Genomic DNA, 18980 nt, shown 5'->3' on the forward strand with positions numbered 1-18980 from the left:
AGATGCCCAGTATTTTTGATCTCTTTCAGCTCTGTAGTCTCATTTTTTTTTTAAAAAATGAGCTCAATGTTGCAGGGTTTTGTAATCCAGAATTCTTAGCTTCTCAGTGTGGCAGTAAATTTTGGGACTCTTGCATAAATGCAGAAGATCCAAACCAACTGGCCAAGCTCTGCCTGTGATTTCCTTGGCTGCACTCCAGAAATGGATCTTTGTTGAGCCCAATAGTGTGACAAGAGCTTTCTGATTTTCTCCACTAGTTATGAAAGAGGGTTATGCACATCAGTCCTGCACCAGGCAATTGTGGGACTACAAAGAAGCCCATTAAGAACAATGTTTTTAATTATTTAGTGTGGTTGAATATTTTATTATTTGATTTAAATATTTTAACAGTAATTATTATAATTTAAGATGATTTAAAATGTTAGCTTTACTCTGTCAAAAATTTACGGATGTGTTTCAGGGATTAATCTGGTGCATCCGTATCATCACTTTACATCACTCAAGGCCCCAGCACTGCTCGGGGCCCTTCTGCCTGGCTCCAACAAAGTCTGGACCTATATAAAGTCAGAAATGGAGAACAGTTTTGCAGAAGCTGTAACGGCAGTGAAAGAGTTGCTGAATACGGGTTTCACACAGTCTCCTGCTATACATGGCTAAACATGCTATACATGCATCAAGCAGAGATTTCAGCTACCAAATTAGATTTCCTAATCAACTGCTTTTTTCTTAGCCAGGAATACAAGGCTTGAAGAATAAAACTTCTGATGGTTTCTGCTGAACGGAAAAGTTACATATTGTTGGCTACTAGCTAATTGTGCTAGACTTTAATTAAAAACCATAGCATATGAAATTAAGGTGGTTAAGCTACTGGACCAACATCCTGAGGCGTAGACAAGTGGCAGAGGTTCATGATCAAGACACCATTGTAACTGGAGCATTTTATGCGAAGGAATAAAACTTAAATCAAAATAGAGTATAATGGTAACAATGAGATTACTAATCTTCCATCTTTAACTTGGTTAGGGATGATACTTCATGGATGTTTCATGTCCTTTTCATTTTGCTCTGTTTGTGGAAAAGATTTTCACATTGTTTGCGTGTTTTCCACATACACAGATTGCTTTATTTTCAGCCACTCATGTTTCAGTCCACAATACTTGCAGTAACTAAGGAACCATGATGGTCCCCTCTCATTCTTAGCTGTTTGTCTCATGCCTCATTGCACTTACCTTCTACTGTTGACCATCAACATTTCTAGCTTGTGTTTTCCCTAACTCTGCAGTCCATCATTGCTGCATGCTCCTGTCAGTGTAACTGTCTTGCAACAATTATTCCCGAGGTCAGACTCCTGAATTTCACAAATAATCCAGTCTCAGATGATCTGTAATTTTCTTCTCACAACCTTAACTGTTATATCAAAGGTTATTCGCTGCTCCTGGTTGAGTGTAAAAATAAATAGTAACAATCAACTGTTTCATTGCCAGGCAAGTTACCTATAATGATTGCCTATAATGCATTCTCCATTGGCTCATTTGAGGATCTTATGATATCACACAATCCTCCCTCCCTCTATCAGATGTCCAATCAGATACAGTAACATCTTTACTTCAGTTTGCGCTGACTAAATCTCTAAATCAATCACTGAATAGGCAAGCCAGCAGCTATGCTTCATTAGGAGTTTGTGGAGATTTGATGTCAAGAAAAAAACCCCAGCAAATTTCTGCAGCTGTCCGGTATGGAGCATTCTGACTGGTCACATCACCACCTGGTATGGAAACTCCATTGGACAGGGATCAGCTGGAAAGTTCCCGGGTGTCAACATCTCTGAAGATATATCCTGGGCCCAACTTAAAGACTCAATTAAGAAGGAAGCATGACAGCGGCTATATTTCATTAGGAGTTTGAGGAGATTTGTTATGTCACCAAAAGCACTTGCAAATTTCGATAGATGTACAGTGGAAAGCATTCTAACTGGCTGCAGCACCCCTCGGATGGCGGCTCCACGGCACAGAATCAATCAAGGCTGCAGAGGGCTGTGAACTCAGACAGCTCTAACATGAGCACACACCTCCCCATCATTGTGGACATCTCAAAGGTGGTGCCTCACGAACATGGCTTCTATCATGAAGGGTCCTCACCATTTAGGACAAGCCCTCTTCTCACTACTACCAGATACAAGAGCCTTTTTGAGGAACAGCTTCCTGTACCTCACCAGCATCAGAACTCTGTTTGGACCATCACCACTACTTCACTACTCCTCTCTTGCATTGTTCATTTATCTTTATATTGTAACTTACAGTAAGTTTTTTAAAATGTTTTGCACTGCATCACTGTCACAAAACAACACATTTTATGATACGTGTTTGTGATATCAAGGACAAGTCGTGGCTTACGAGCCTGATTGAATTTTTTGAGAATGTGACTAAACACATTGATGAAGGAAGATCAGTAGATGGATTTCAGCAAGGCATTTGATAAGGTACCACATGCAAGACTTACTGAGAAAGTAAGGAGGCATGGGAATCCAGGGAGACGTTGCTTCGTGGATCCAGAACTGGCTTGCCCGCAGAAGGCAAAGAGTGGTTGTAGACGGGTCATATTCTGCATGGAGGTCGGTGACCAGTGGTGTGCCTCAGGGATCTGTTCTGGGACCCTTACTCTTTGTGATTTTTATAAATGACCTGGATGAGGAAGTGGAGGGATGGGTTAGTAAGTTTGCGGATGACACAAAGGTTGGGGGTGTTGTGGATAGTGTGGAGGGCTGTCAGAGGTTATAGCGGGACTTTGAAAGAATGCAAAACTGGGCTGAGAAGTGGCAGATGGAGTTCAACACAGATAAGTGCGAAGTAGTTCATTTTGGTAGGTCGAATATGATGGCAGAATATAGTACTAATGGTAAGACTCTTGGCAGTGTGGAGGATCAGAGGGATCTTGGGGTCCAAGTCCATAGGATGCTCAAAGCAGCTGCGCAGGTTGACGCCGTGGTTAAGAAGGCATGTGGTGTATTGGCCTTCATCAATCATGGAATTGAACTTAGGAGCCAAGAGGTAATGTTGCAGCTATACAGGACCCTGGTCAGACCCCACTTGGAGTATTGTGCTCAGTTCTGGTCACCTCACGTAGGAAGGATGTGGAAACCATAGAAAGTGTGCAGAGGAGATTTACAAGGATGTTGCCTGGATTGGGGAGCATGCCTTATGAAAACAGGTTGAGTGAACGCGGCCTTTTCTCCTTGAATCGACGGAGGATGAGAGGTGACCTGATAGAGGTATATAAGATGATGAGAGGCATTGATCGTGTGGATAGTCAGAGGCTTTTTCCCAGGGCTGAAATGGCTGCCACAAGAGGGCACAGGTTTAAGGTGCTTGGGAGTAGGTACAGAGGAGATGTCAGGGGTAAGTTTTTTTACGCAGAGAGTGGTGAGTGCGTGGAATGGGCTGCCAGCAACGGTGGTGGAGGCAGATACAATAGGGTCTTTTGAGAGACTTTTGGATAGGTACATGGAGATTAGAAAAATCGAGTAACCCTACTAAATTATAAGGTAGGGACATGTTCGGCATAGCTTTGTGGGCCGAAGGGCCTGTATTGTGCTGTGGGTTTTCTATGCTTCTATAAAAAAAATCTGATTCTGATGATCAAGTCAACTTACAAGGTGAACGACTGCTGCTATCTCTTTAGACAACAACCACTCACACAGTATCTCACTGAATCACACAGCTTCTTCCCTCTCCCTGCCCCTCCACATGCTATTGCCATTAGGGAGTGTCCAATCCCCTACATCTGAAATGAAATCTCATCCACCAGCACTTGACACCGTAACTTGACAATTCTGGAATACAGTCATTGAAATCAATAACTGGGTAATTAATTTTTTAAAAGCCAGTATCATCACTGATAATGATCTCCCTACTGTGACTTTTCTACACTGCAACATGCAGGTAGGCATGCTTTGTTGGTGCTGGAACATGTGGCAATACTTGCAGCCTGCCACCTGCACATCCTGTGTGTTTGTTGGTGATGCAAATGACGAATTTCACTGTATGCTTCGATGTGCATGTGACGAATAAACCTGTATTTATTTATTATTGAGGAATAGACCCTTCCAGCAACCACTCCTTGCCTAATCATGAGACAATTTACAAAGAACAATTAACCTACCAACCGGTACGTCTTTGGATTGTGGGAGGAAACCAGAGCACCCAGAGGAAACCCACGTAAAAACTCCTTCCAGTTTGCGGCGACAGGAATTGAACCTGCATCACTGGTATTGTAAAACGTTGTGCCACAATGCCACTGTGCCACCCCATGGAGTTCAACCAGCAACAATCCTTGGTGCCACCAACTTCCATTACTTGTGTCACAGCCAGTGTGGCTCCTGTCCCGCTCGTGCAGTTGACCCTTGACTTCCATATGAAATAGCCTAGCGTGGCATTTAGTTCCAGGAGCCAGCAGGAAGTTAGTTCCAGCCCGTTCGGTGAACAAATTTTTAAAAAAACCTTAAAAATGTTTGCAAATTACACCTTTTAAAGCAGTCTGGGATATGGTGCATAAAATGTCAATGATTTTCATTTAAACAATCTAACTTTAGATATCTAGTATAAAACACTAAAATATCTAGTATAAAGAAAACTTAAAATTCAAGACTTTTTATAGCAATGCTACCAGAAGCTAGAACAGGCAAAGCAACAGAGACCCTCTTCAACAACTCAGATTGAAAAATCCTCACATGGAATTGAATTTTAACTTACAAAAATGTGTACTTTTGAGCTACATTAGTAGTTAAATTACAGGAACGTAACTTCACTTGCTCTGGGATTGCAGCTAGCAATATCGAAGACCCCCACTATCCCAGGCATTCTCTCTTCTTCTCACTAACACCTGGCAGAAGATACAAAAGAATATTACTTCATACTTCATTGTCACCAAACAATTGATACTAGAACGTACAATCATCACAGCAATATTTGATTCTGGGCTTCCTGCTCCCTGGATAACAAATCGATAGTGAATATTAAAAATTTAAATTATAAATCATAAATAGAAATTAGAAAAATGGAAAGTAAGGTAGGGCAAAAAAAAACGAGAGGCAGGTCCGGATATTTGGAGGGTATGGCCCAGATCTGGGTCAGGATCCGTTCAGCAGTCTTATCACAGTTGGAAAGAAGCTGTTCCCAAATCTGGCTGTATGAGTCTTCAAGCTCCTGAGCCTTCTCCCAGAGGGAAGAGGGATGAAAAGTGTGTTGGCTGGGTGGGTCATGTCCTTGATTATCCTCGCAGCACTGCTCCGACAGCGTGCGGTGTAAAGTGAGTCCAAGGACGGAAGATTAACCATCAGGTTCAACGACACTTTCTTTCCCACTACTATAAGATTTTTGAACAGACCTCTTGTATGAAAAAGATGAACTCTTGATCTCCCATTCTACCTCATCATGGCCCTGGCAGCATATTGTCCACCTGCACTGCATTCTCTCCAAACAGTTAACACTATATTCTGCATTCTGTGTTGTCTTAATTTTGCAGTACGTCCACGTTCTTACATATGAAAGGATCTGTCTGGATGGCATGCAAACAAAGCTTTTCACTGGATCTGGGTACATGTGACAATAATAAACCATTTATCAATTCTGGAAGATAAGTTGAGGCTACATATTTTTAATTTTAATAGAGTTACATTGAGGGATTAGCTACCATGTGATCATGATTACTCATGTTTTGTAATTGTTGCCTTCCTTGTAAAAGTATTCTATTTTGATGGCTATGTGTTCTGACTGTGGGAAACTCAAGATTCATAGAGCACCATGACTGGGTTATGAGATGTAGAAGTCTTTCCACTAGAACCATGCTACCACTCTCTCTATTGACCTCAATCACCATTTGCTCTCCTACCACACTGCGGAGCGGCACGGTAGCAAGGCAGCTAATGTAACACTTTAAAGCACCAGCGATCAGGGTTAGATTCCACTATCTGTCAGGAGTTTGAACGTTCTCCGCGTGGCCATGTGTGTTTTCTCTGGGTGCTCTTTTTATCTTCCACACTCCAAAGACACAAGGGTTAGTAAGTTCTGGGCATGCTAGGTAGTGTCAGGAACAACACATTTCACTGTATGTTTCAATGTGCGTGAAAGAAATAAAGCTAACCTTTAACCTAGCTGTGCAATCACATAGAGCTTCTACCTGTTTGAGTAATGAAATAGTGTATTCTTTGCCCAGAATAATCATGGTCATGGTCATGGAAAGACCATGATCACCCATGTCATATGACAAGGCACATAACCAATGAATAAAATATCATCCATGCAATCTCCATTGAGAAAATCAAAAAGTAGAGAAAAATGATTAATAAGAATTGAAAGTAAAACCAATAAACTGTGCATTGAGCAAAATGCACCAACCATCTAGTCTTTGGAAGATATTTTGCTTTGAGTAGGCAAGATGGTGAATTAATAGTCTGGGAACAGAAACATTTCCTAATTTGAGCTCTCACTATTTATAGATAACCTCAATGGCATGCAACACCCTCAGGTGTATCTTCAGCAAACTACCTGTAACTGCACTATTATTTACTTCCTACATCACGCTAACACTTCTTTATTTCTCTGAATTAACAATTACATGCTATCTCTGATATACACCACAAATTGTATTCTTTGGCCATTGGCTCCATCTCCCCTTCTAGCTCAGAGGACAAATATCAGTCTGGAATGGATTTAGACCATAAGACAGGAGCAGGATTAGGCCATTTGGCCCATCGAGTCTGCTCCTCCATTCAATCATGATTGATCCTTTTTCTCCCCGTATTCCAACGTACTCATTTATACCTCAAAATGTACAATTATGGATCATTATATTCAATAAGTTAAGAATTAAGTACACGTAATACTGTATCTTCACATTGAAACTTGACATTTACTGTAATAATGTGTATGCAGAATCTTTAGTACAGCTTTAACAACAGAAGACGCTTCACAAGGATGCTAGCAAACCAAATTTGACACAGCCACAGAAAGCACTATTTGGCATACAAGGTCAAATGCAGGTTTTAAGGTGGGTAAAAATGAAAATTTATTGAAAGGAGGCTATTCTAGCACCTGGGACCTATCAGTGCAAAACACAATGCTAGAGTGATTTAAACCGCGAGCTTAACTATTTTACAACCATTTTATAATGGGTGGATAGAGTTATTATAGTCATCAAAGCTGGGTCTCCCTAATGTTATCTCCAATAATGATGATCTCCAACTATTTGCTCTTAGAAGTGGCAGTCATCCTCTGCTAAGTACATTTCCATAAAGATCTTGAACACACAACTTAAGGAATAGTTGGCATATTTGCCCATTAGTCTCCAATCCCTTCCGTACCTCCCTACACTTGAATAATGCTTTGAAGGATTTCTGGTGATGGGATTTCGAGTGAACATTTGCTAAGGATATTTTGTATTCCAGAGCATTGAATTGCCAAGTCATTACCTTTACCAGTGTTTACATAAACTAGAAATCATATTAAAGATGCTTACTCAATGAAAAGAGTCATTCCCACAAATCACAGCACAGCCAGCTTAAAAACAGTACTCAGAATACTCAGCATGATGTTGTCTCAACCGTGTTTCAACCCATTTGGCTAAATGCCATCTCGTACAGTCGGCAGTCAGACTCAGTCATGGCGGTAAGCACCAGGGAGAAGCCATCCCTTAGGCAGATTTTGAATGGTGTTTGCATTTTGGGAGTTGATGTCGAAGTTCTTACTGTCACTCTGACAGAGACCAAATGAAGATTTATAGGAGTGTAGGAAACCTCAACTGTGCATGACCAGTGAATTACTGAGCTGGGGGCCACTATGAAATTACCTTGCTAAGGAGGAAAAACTAAGATAGCTACTAAATTGAATGATCTGGAAAGAGTGAAAGATACAGCTCGTAGTTACTTGGCAAACCAGAGAATCAAAGCGTTGTGATACATATTATTTACAGGAAACTACAGGAAACTATTTTAAGAACTTAGGTACACCAACCAAAAGTGTTTTTTTTAACATTTGAGGGGGAAAACCCCACAGACATTTACCTCAGAGATTTAAACCAGAATGTTAATCTATTGTTAGAACATGTAATTTCAAAGTGTAGTCACTATTTAATGGATAAGCGAGCACTTTCATTTCACAGTGAATCATAAGTGTATAAACACCACTAACTCGGTAAAAACTGATAACCAAAATTGCATACAAATACATTAATTAAAATGTTCAAAATTACAGTAGTCTAATAACTAAACAGATTTTCATATTTGCTATACTTGGCCAACAGAGAAAAAGAGTAATTTGGAATAAAGAAAGTAATTAACACAGGAAGATAATAGGATTAATAGAGCCTCTTCTCCTTTTCCAATTCATCTCACAAAATTGTATGAAGTTTAAAAGTATTTGAAGTCAACACTAACAGTTGTCAAAAGCACAGAACAATTTTTAACCAATTACTTCACAATGGAAACAGTGAGTTTAAATCTTAAAAGGGTTTAAAAGGCCATCTAAAGCACCCGTATCCTAACCAAAAATGACTTAACATTAAACCATTAAAAGAAGCATAAAATCGCATTGGACACAGTCAGACAAAATGAAAACTGACTACATTATTTTGAATTCCTGAAAATAAATGCACAGTTACTTCATATGAAAACACTATGATGTGACTACTAAAGAAAAAAGTCATTTTTATGACTTGTTTATGTGAAAGGAGATTTACCATTCCATTTCACTCGATTCCATTCAGAAAATGTGGCTATCATCTTTCCTCACTCTTCTTTCCTTCCCATTCTAATTCCCTTGGTAATAAACTAGACTTACTCTCAAGCAAGTTCTACCTTGCAGAACAGGCCAGCATCCACATCTGACATTTGGCTGTCAGCATGGCACTCAACAAAACTGACTTGTGCTGCTCCTTCCCACCCTGTGGACTTCTTACAAGAGAAACTGTTCAGCAATCAGAAATAAGAACATTAGTACCTAAAGAGGATTACAAAAAATAATTCCGCAACCACTACAAGCTATCCATAGTTTTGTAATCTTTAAATTATTCAGTAGATTAAAGGTAATCAAGAAAATAATTTGTTCCCAGGCTCATCTCATTATGGGATTTTATTCCACAACACAGGGATTATAGTAATAATGTAATCATAATACAATTTATGCAAGATACCTTTAATGCACAAAATGATACAAAATTCTACCGTATTGTGTTCTACAGATCATTTAGTATCATAACAATTTTGACTTAGCAAACCAACCATGGCTTTATTTTATCAAGCCTTTCCACAGTCCTTGTTCCAAAACAATTTACGTGTCGGTATTAGACTGGGAGTGAGAATTTGGGGAAGGAGAAAATGCAGCAGGTGTAATGGTTAATTCCTGCTGTGCACAACTGGGAAAAGAAACCTTCCAGCTGAACAGCAGGGATAACAACGAACACATCAGAATCAGAATTAGGTCCAATATCATTGGCATATGCCGTGAAATTTGTTGTTTCACAACATATTTCAGGCCATGATGATAGAGCGTACAGGAGCAAAATATATCAGCTAGTTGAGTGGGGTCACAGAATCAACCTTGACAGTAATACCAAAGAAATGATTGTGGATTTCAGGAAGGGTGGGACGACAGAACACATACCAGTCCTCATAAAGGGATTGGAAGTAGAAAGACTGAGCAATTTCAAATTCCTATGAACACTACCTCACTACTTTTTAAATTCTATTTTCCCATATTTATTTAATTAATATATATATTTACTGTAATTCACTGTTTTATTATGTATTACATTGGACTGCTGCCACAAAGACAACTAATTTCATGATATATGCCGTGATTCTGATAACAATGAAAAATACTATAAATTACAATGAGAAATATATTGTTCAAATTAATTTTTAAAAGTAATGCAAAAAGAGTGGGAAGAAGTGTGAGGTAGTGTTTTTTGGTTCATTGTCCATTCATAAATCTGATGGCAGAGGGGGAGAAGCTGTTCCTGAATCGTCGAGTGTGTGCCTTCAGGTTTCTGTACCTCCTCCTTGACTCTAGCAATGAGAAGAGGCCATGTCCTTTCTGAGGCATCGCCTTTTGAAGCTGCCCTCGACCCTGGAGAGGCAAGTGCCCACGATGGAGCTGGCTGAGTTTACAACTTTCTGCAGCTTTATCCGATCCTGTGTAGTGGCCCCTCCTTACAGGACGGAGATGCAACCGATTAGAATGCTCTTCATGGTAAATCTGTAGCAATCTGCGAGTGTCTCTGGTAACGCACCAATCATGAACAAGCACTAATAAACTGATACACATCTGTATGACTTTATCATAACCCTTTTCCTGTAATGCATTGCTTTAAAAGTAACATTTAATGGCTTTCTTCTAACCTATGGAAAAATTGTCAAATGTCTCCAGAGACATGAAAATGGTATTGAAGATCAACACCTTCTTACCGGAAAATTCAGAGTAGCATAACATAATTACACAAACAATCAATGCTTGCTAAGCCTTGGGTTCATTATATAATAATGATGGTATAAAGAAATTTTGCATGAACATCTGTGTAATTCTGCAGAATTGATAAAATATTAAAATTACCTTACTTTTTTTTTCTAGGTTGCTAATCCTTGATGATCTATTTTTGCAGACATTTGTTTCCAGATTTCTGTTATAAATTACAGTCTCCACACTGACCATGTCAATTTGTCACAGTCAAATTGTGTCCTGCTGCCGATGAGAGCATGACGGAGTGTTACAGTGATAGAGTCATAGAACACCACAACACAGAAACAGGCCCCTCGTCCCATCTATTGTACACCAAATCATTCACCCGCCTAGTCCAGCCAACTTGCACCCAGACTGCCATACCGCTCCCATCCATGTACCTATCCAAATTTCTCTTAAATGTTGAGATCAAACCTGAGTATCCTTTCCACTGGAAGCTCATTCCACTCTCTCACCACCCTCTGTGTGAATAAGTTCCCTCTTATATTCCTCTTAAACATGTAACATTTCACCTTTCACCCTTAATCCATGACCTCTAGTTCTAGTCCACTCAATCACAACGGAAGAAGCCTGCTTGCATTTACTCTATCTATACCCCTCATAATTCTCTATACCTCTATCAAATCTCTCATTATTCTCCTACACTATCGGGAATAAAGTCAACCTTTCCCTATAACTCAGGTCCTCAAATCCTGGCAACATCCTCGTAAATTTTCTCTGTACTCTTTCAAACTTATTGATAGCTTTCTAGTAGGTAGGAGATCTGCACTCAATACTCCAAATTAGGCATCAACAATACCTTATGCAACTTTAACATAACATCTCAAATTCTGTACTCAATACTTTGATTTATGGCCAACAGGCCAATAGCTCTCTTTATGACCCTATCTACCTGTGATGCTACTTTCATGGAATTATGGATCTGTAATCCTGGATCCCTCTGTTCTACCACATTCCTCAGTGTTCTACGATTCACTGTGTAAGTCATAGCTAGGTTTGTCTTCCCTCAGTATACCATCTCATACTTGGCTACTTTGAAATCCATCTGCCATTTTTCAGCCTGTTTTTCCAGCTAGTCCAGATCTCGCTGCAAGCTTTGATAGCATTCATCACTGTCTACTATACTTCCAGTCTCGGTATCATTTGCAAATTTGCTGATCAAGTTTACTCCAGTATCATCCAGATCATTGATATACAGTGGCATGCACAAGTTTTGGCACCCCTGGTCAAAATTTCTGTTACTGTGAATAGCTAAGCGAGTAAAAGATGACCTGATTTCCAAATGGCATAAAGTTAAAGGTGACACATTCCTTTAATATTTTAAGCAAGATTACTTTTTTATTTCCATCTTTTACAGTTGCAAAATAACAAAAAAAAAAGGGCCCAAAGCAAAAGTTTGGGCACCCTGCACGGTCAGTACTTAGTAACACCCTCTTTGGCAAGTATTACAGCTTGTAAACGCTTTTTGTGGTCAGCTAAGTCTTTCAATTCTGGTTTGGGGGATTTTTTGCCCATTCTTCCTTGCAAAAGGCTTCTAGTTCTGTGAGATTCTTGGGTTGTCTTGCGTGCACTGCTCTTTTGAGGTCTATCCACAGATTCTCATTAATGTTTAGGTCAGGGGACTGTGAGGGCCATGGCAAAGACTTCAGCTTGCGCCTCTTGAGGTAGTCCATTGTGGATTTTGAGGTGTGTTTAGGATCATTATCCTGTTGTAGAAACCATCCTCTTTTCATCTTCAGCTTTTTTTTTTACAGATGGTGTGATGTTTGCTTCCAGAATTTGCTGGTATTTAATTGAATTCATTCTTCCTTCTACCAATAAATGTTCCGCGTGCCATTGGCAGCAACACAAGCCCAAAGCATGATCGATCCACCCCCATATTTAACAGTTGGAGAGGTGTTCATTTCATGAAATTCTGCACCCTTTTTTCTCCAAACATACCTTTGCTCATTGCGGCCAAAAAGTTCTATTCAAAAGTTTCAAAGGAACATCTAAACAAGCCTGATGTATTTTGGAAACAAATCCTGTGGACTGATGAAGTTAAAATAGAACTTTTGTTCTATTTCAGAGGGAAGAATGAATTCAATTAAATACCAGCAAATTCTGGAAGCAAACATCACACTGTCTGTAAAAAAGCCGAAGATGGAAAGAGGATGGCTTCTACAACAGGATAATGATCCTAAACACACCTCAAAATCCACGATGGATTACCTCAAGAGGTGCAAGCTGAAGGTTTTGCCATGGCTCTCACAGTCCCCTGACCTAAACCTCATCGAGAATCTGTGGATAGACCTCAAAAGAGCGGTGCATGCAAGATGGCCCAAGAATCTCACGGAACTAGAAGCCTTTTGCAAGGAAGAATGGGCAAAAATCCCCTAAACAAGAATTGAAAGACTTTTAGTTGGCTACAAAAAGTGTTTACAAGCTGTGATTCTTGCCAAAGGGGGTGTTACTAAGTACCGACCATGCAGGGTGCCCAAACCTTTGCTTCAGACCCTTTTCCCTTTTCGTTATTTTGCAACTGCAAAAGATGGAAATAAAAAAGTTTTCTTGCTTAAAGTATTAAAGAAATGTGCCATCTTTAACTTAATGCCTTTTGACAATCAAGTCATCTTTTACTCGCGTAGCTATTCACAGTAACAGAAATTTTGACCGGGGTGCCCAAACTTCTGCATGCCACTGTAGATGACAAACAATAATAGACCCAGAACTGTGTCCTGCGGCACACCACCATGTGGCTATGCCAAATAGTCAAGGGTAAACCGAGTAGAGCAGGAGGCTAAGCACACAGCCTTGTGGTGCATCGTTGCTGATGAAGATTGTTGAGTAGATGTTGTTGCCAATCCAAATTGACTGCGAATTCCCATCTGCCATCAGATTTCTGAATGCACAATAAACCCATGAACACTACCTCAATTATTCTTTCTGCTGTCTTTTTGCAGCACTTTTTAAAATTAATTTTATAAATATATTTCTTATCGTAATAATTTCTTTTATTATTATGCATTTCAATTTACTGCTCTTACAAAAATAACAAGTTTCACAACATATGCCAGCTGATTCTTACTCTGACCTAGTTCAATTATTTTTGCTCCCTTGGTTTTGATCTCATTATAAGTCAACCAAGAAAAGAAATTACAATACAGTTCTGGTAATACCTCTTTAAAACTGAATTATGCACTGATTTCAAATGAAAATATTAAGGAATTAAACTTTGTATAAACAATATGAAAGAGTATTTTGTTGACTATGTTTTGCAAGGTCATTACTTTAATCACACTTGTTTTTAAACTGTGAAGCTCGATTCTCAGGCACTGCTTTTTGAACAATGGTTTCTTTTTAGCTGTGCACTGATAACACTGGCTTGCAGTTACTTCATGCTGTGTATTGACAGTAGTTAATTGCGATCCAGCTGTTTAAAGCGGGAGAATGCCATAAACATTTTCTTTTTAAAAACTAATATTCATGACATACCAATGAATTTTATTTGAATACACTCTAACCAGGAAGCTACAATTTTTGGATGAAAATAAACAATACGGGCATCATTTCTCTAGAAAAGAACAACGAGAGAGATGACCTGACAGGGATGCTTTAAATTATGCGGGCTTTTGGTAGGACGTAGTAACATTTCCACTCATGAAATAGGTCAAACAGTAGATTGTAAATAAAAGGCAAACATGAATAAATAATTCAGGAGAAATTACTTTTAAAGTTGAGAGAGAGGTAAAAATGAAGCTCAGTACCTGGATTGTTTTAAATGAATGACATAGATGCACCTAAGAGATAGCCTGAAGGAAAATCGAATATAAGAATATGTTTTTGTGTTGCTTGAAGCAACGTTGAAAGAAACTCACCTATATAATAAAGCAAGGCTGAAATTCTCCCTGTTGACCTGAATGGTGTGCCTTTCTTCTGCAAAAAATGTAGTCTTACATATTCTACTATTTTATTGAGATACATCGTAGAATAGGCTTGTCAGGTCCTTCGAGCTGCACCGCCAAGCAACCTGCAATTTAACCCTAGCCTAACTGCTGGAGGATTTGCAATAACCAATTAATCTACCAGTCGGTATACCTTTGGACCCTGGGAGGAAACGCATGTGGTCACGGGGAGAACTTACAAATTCCTCACAGGCAGCAGCAGGAATTGAACCCGGGTCACTGGTACTGTAAAGCGTTGTGCTAACCACTACACTACTATGCCTCCCCATTGACACAAGGATGATAAAAGCAAATTACAGAGCTGATGACCTGGCCATATCCTACAAGACCTTTGTGCATACTTCCACCTTCAGAATTATTAGTTTGAATATTCATACCTTGATATGAATACTCCGACGGAACTTGCAAACAGCCAAGTGGTGATAGGAATGCTGAGAAAGAGATAGATCTTTTGAAACAATGTGCTCAATTGCACAACCTTTGGAAAAGATCCTGAAAGGCAGGATTTATGAACATTTGGAGAGGCACTTTGTTAGTCACCCACCCAACAATCCTCTACTTTCTGCTCTTGGCATTTAAAAGATTTTATCTCCCTCCAAGATCAAATTTTTGGAGTATTCATGTTTTCTGCTACAAAGGACAAACCTCCAAATCTTAAAGTTCACATGACGTTTCTTGTCACATACATCATGTGTGTGCAGATATCAAGCTGAATTTCTTTAATTACGGCACGGTAGTGCAGCGGGTAGCACAACACTTTACAGTACAAGCAACCCAGGTTCAATTCCCACCACCGCCTGTAAGGAGTTTGTACGTTCTCCCCGCGACCGCATGGGTTTCCTCCAGGTGCTCCAGTTTCCTCCCACAGTTCAAAGATGGACCAGTTGGTAGGTTAGTTGGCTATTGTAAGTTGTTCCGTGATTAGGCTAGGACTACATTGGGAGAATTGCTGGGCAGCGCAGCTCAAAGGGCTGGAAGCTCCAATTCCACACTGTATCTCAATAAATAAATAAAATTTAATGGGTTGTTCTGACATCCTCTACATCATCCCTTGAAAGGAGCTGTACAATTAATGTTGGAATTTTACAATTGAAATGTTATACACATGTATTTAAAATTACGAGGGGGATAGATAGAGTTGACGTGGATAGGCTTTTTCCATTGAGAGTGAGGGAGATTCAAGCAAGGGGACATGAGTTGAGAGTTAAAGGGCAAAAGTTTGGGGGTAACACGAGGGGGAACTTCTTTACTCAGAGAGTGGTAGCTGTGTGGAACGAGCTTCCAGCAGAAGTGGTTGAGGCAGGTTTGATGTTGTCATTTAAAGTTAAATTGGACAGCTATATGGACAGGAAAGGAATGGAGAGTTATGGGCTGAGTGCAGGTGGTGGGACTAGGTGAGAGTAAGAGTTCGGCACTGACTAGAAGGGCCAAGATGGCCTGTTTCCGTGCTGTAATGGTTCTATGGTTATATTATATGGTTACATGTTAAAATCTTATTTACTGGATAGCCATAAACATGGACTTCTTTCCAGAAGGGATCACTGCTCTGAATGGAGAAGCTTTGGCTGACTTATTCTCCTTTGAGTCTAAGGGAGTCAAACTGGAATGGACTGCCTCCAACCTAGGCTATAAACAAAACAACCTCCTTTCCTTTTCAGTCCTGAAGAAGGATCTTGGTCCAAAACATCACCTGTTTATTCATTTCCGTAGATGCTGCCTGACCTGCCGAGTTCCTCCAGCACTTTGTGTGTGTCGCTTCGGATTTCCAGCACCTGCAGAATTTCCCATGTTTATAACCAGTAAGAGAGGTGGGTCATAGAACTAATGGCTTCTTGAAGCTCAGACAGCAAAGGCAAAAATTGCCTCAGAGTAACCACTTCCATTCAGTTATTGCTATTATTAGCATAAAACCACAAGTAGCAACTTCTATGAAATACGTTTATTGCATTCAATTACATTCAATGTAGTAATAAGTAATCCAACCCATTAGCTCAGCAATTACTGAGTTAAGCAATAGTAGCTACCAACCATGACTGAATCCACTCACACTGCTACCTTACTTTTTTATACGTTTCCTAAATGCTCATGAAAACACTTTAATATGATCCAATTAGATGTTTAATTTCTATGTTTATCATTTTTAAGTGACCTTCAGAAGATTTTCTGTTGCCATACGATGGAGAGGGCCTTGTGAGATACAAAGTCCCTTTTCTCCATTAAGGCACATTTAGTGAAATTACAAATACATGGTCAAATCCACCTTGATGGTAAGTGGAATGACATGAATGTCGTTCTGGACCACATCGGGGAGATAACAGAATGAAACTTTCAGTCAAGTTATTTTAAAATTTGCAGTGGAGTGTCTCAATCAAGGGAGTAAAGGAATACAGAATCAATTAACACACCAATAAATATTCAAAGCATGGTTTTGCATTGAGGGCTGACCTCAAAACAATCCAGTTTCTGTTTGTACTGCTATTTATCAATTTTAAAGCTATGTATATTTTGAAATGCCTTCTTGTTTGTATAGTAATGCATTAATCCTTAATCAGGACACCAAAAGTTTATTTACCATTTTCAGATATGTGAATATTCATTTAAGGTAACTGTCCATAAAAGGCTTCTTAAAAAATTCTTACACACTCCACTTGATCTTAAAGAATTTTCACCAAGTTACCAAAATTCTTCCCAAAGTAACAAGAATGCACGCATATTTAAAGACAAATTCACACAAAAAATACTAACACAATTAATCTAATTTCCTTCATTTCATTTCTAGTCAGTTCACAAACAGAATGTTGAAAGATCCAGCTTTGCAACAGAAACATAATGCCACAGTCTGATAATTAGTTCAAAAATAATTGTAAAAAATATTGTCTCAGCTGTTCCGTTTTACAATGGGAGAGCCTCTATCACTGGCCACTTTCAATCTGCAAAACTTGTTTCTCCTTTGGTACACCTGCAGAATAGATTTATTATAGATACATAATATTGCATATTACATTAAATAACACCACTACATTAATAAACACTTCCAAAGCTGCCAGTCAATCTTCTGTGCAACAGAAAATGGTTACCATTCTTGTGTACCAATAACGTGTTGGCAAAATAGTTGACCATGCACTAATTGCAGATGTCACAAAAATCTAGGGAAAAAAATTATTTTCCTGAGGGACCTGGGATGTCTAGAAGCTAATCAGGGAGCAGCTAGCAATATATTAATGAATGCTATAATGGAAGACATGACAGCATCCCTATTTCTGACAGATAAAATCAAAAATCTCAACATAAATGGGATCTAGAAAGTATGTCTCAGCCACCCACTGAATAAATGTACCACCATTTGCTGAAAGCATTCGTTTTGCCATGTACGTTTGTCTTAACCCTTCTCTATGAAATTCAAGCCCAGGAGTTCCTGACCAGCAACCCACATACCCCTCGGTTAATATCAGGGGTCTCCAGCATAAAAATTGTTGGGGAACTCCTTTCTAGCCCCTTTATAAGCATTTTACCTTTCCAAATGCTCCACTGACCAGGTTCCTAGCCGATAGCTTCCTCGTACTCTTTTTCTTTATACGTCCCCTATCTTGTCACAATCACCTCTCAACCATTCCTTCTCTCTCCTAACCACCCTCCCCTTTATCTGCAGCTCTTTTCTTTTCCCCTTCCACAACCCCATCATCCTCTTGTCTTTCAATCCAGCTATCCTCCTCATCAGTCATTTTTCTCCATCTACTACATCATCTAAGATTTTCTTTCTCTTTCCCAGCTTTCTACAACTCCGTAAATAGGTCTGAAACTGATTGTATGAGCTGAAGGTTTCATTTAAAAGCAAGATGGTGGCTTTTCCATCATGTTCCTGATTAATTCTGAGGCTATTAGATTAGTAATTCCTTGATCATATTGTTTCAAATACCTGAGCAATATTACCTGGAACATACATCAAAGTTGCCGGTGAACGTAGCAGGCCAGGCAGCATCTCTAGGAAGAGGTACAGTCCACGTTTTGGGCCGAAACCCTTCGTCAGGACTAACTGAAAGAAGAGCTAGTAAGAGATTTGAAAGTGGGAGGGGGAGGGGGAGATCCAAAATGATAGGAGAAGACAGGAGGGGGAGGGATGGAGCCGAAAGCTGGACAGCTGATTGGCAAAAGGGATATGAGAGGATCATGGGACAGGAGACCCAGGGAGAAAGAAAATTGGGTGGGGGGGGAACCCAGAAGCTGATCTTCTCATATCCCTTTTGTTGCGTTCACCAGCAACTTTGATGTGTGCTGCTTGAATTTCCAGCATCTGCAGATTTCCTCGTGTTTGCAATATTACCCGGAATAGCTTTGACTAGGCGGACAATTTGATAGCTCCTGCATCAAGAAATGGTATCATAAATAATGTGTTGACTACAGCAACAAGCAAAATATGATTTTTCTGAAGAAGGGTCTCAACATGAACTGTCAACTGTTTAGATGCTGTCTGACCTGCTAGTTGTAGAACACACCTTCTGGTGCTACTTGGACACGTCTTCAGTGATGA

General features: G+C 39.6%; 1 protein-coding gene across 3 annotated transcripts in view; it reads right to left on the reverse strand.

Moving 5' to 3' along the window:
• The window catches only part of LOC134351524 (small integral membrane protein 29-like), a 123033-nt gene that overhangs the window by 2261 nt on the left and 101792 nt on the right, over window positions 1-18980 (reverse strand). Inside the window, exon 6 of one of the 3 annotated variants that reach the window (XM_063057790.1) lies at window positions 16377-17411. The exons of the other annotated variants lie outside the window; for them this stretch is intronic. Coding sequence (XP_062913860.1) covers window positions 17365-17411 — 47 coding nt within the window. The 3' untranslated portion in view covers window positions 16377-17364. Of the gene's footprint in view, window positions 1-16376; window positions 17412-18980 lie in introns of those variants that run through there. 3 annotated transcript variants of the gene reach the window in all.

The sequence above is a fragment of the Mobula hypostoma genome, chromosome 9 (assembly GCF_963921235.1).
Source record: "Mobula hypostoma chromosome 9, sMobHyp1.1, whole genome shotgun sequence".
Lineage (NCBI taxonomy): Eukaryota > Metazoa > Chordata > Chondrichthyes > Myliobatiformes > Myliobatidae > Mobula > Mobula hypostoma.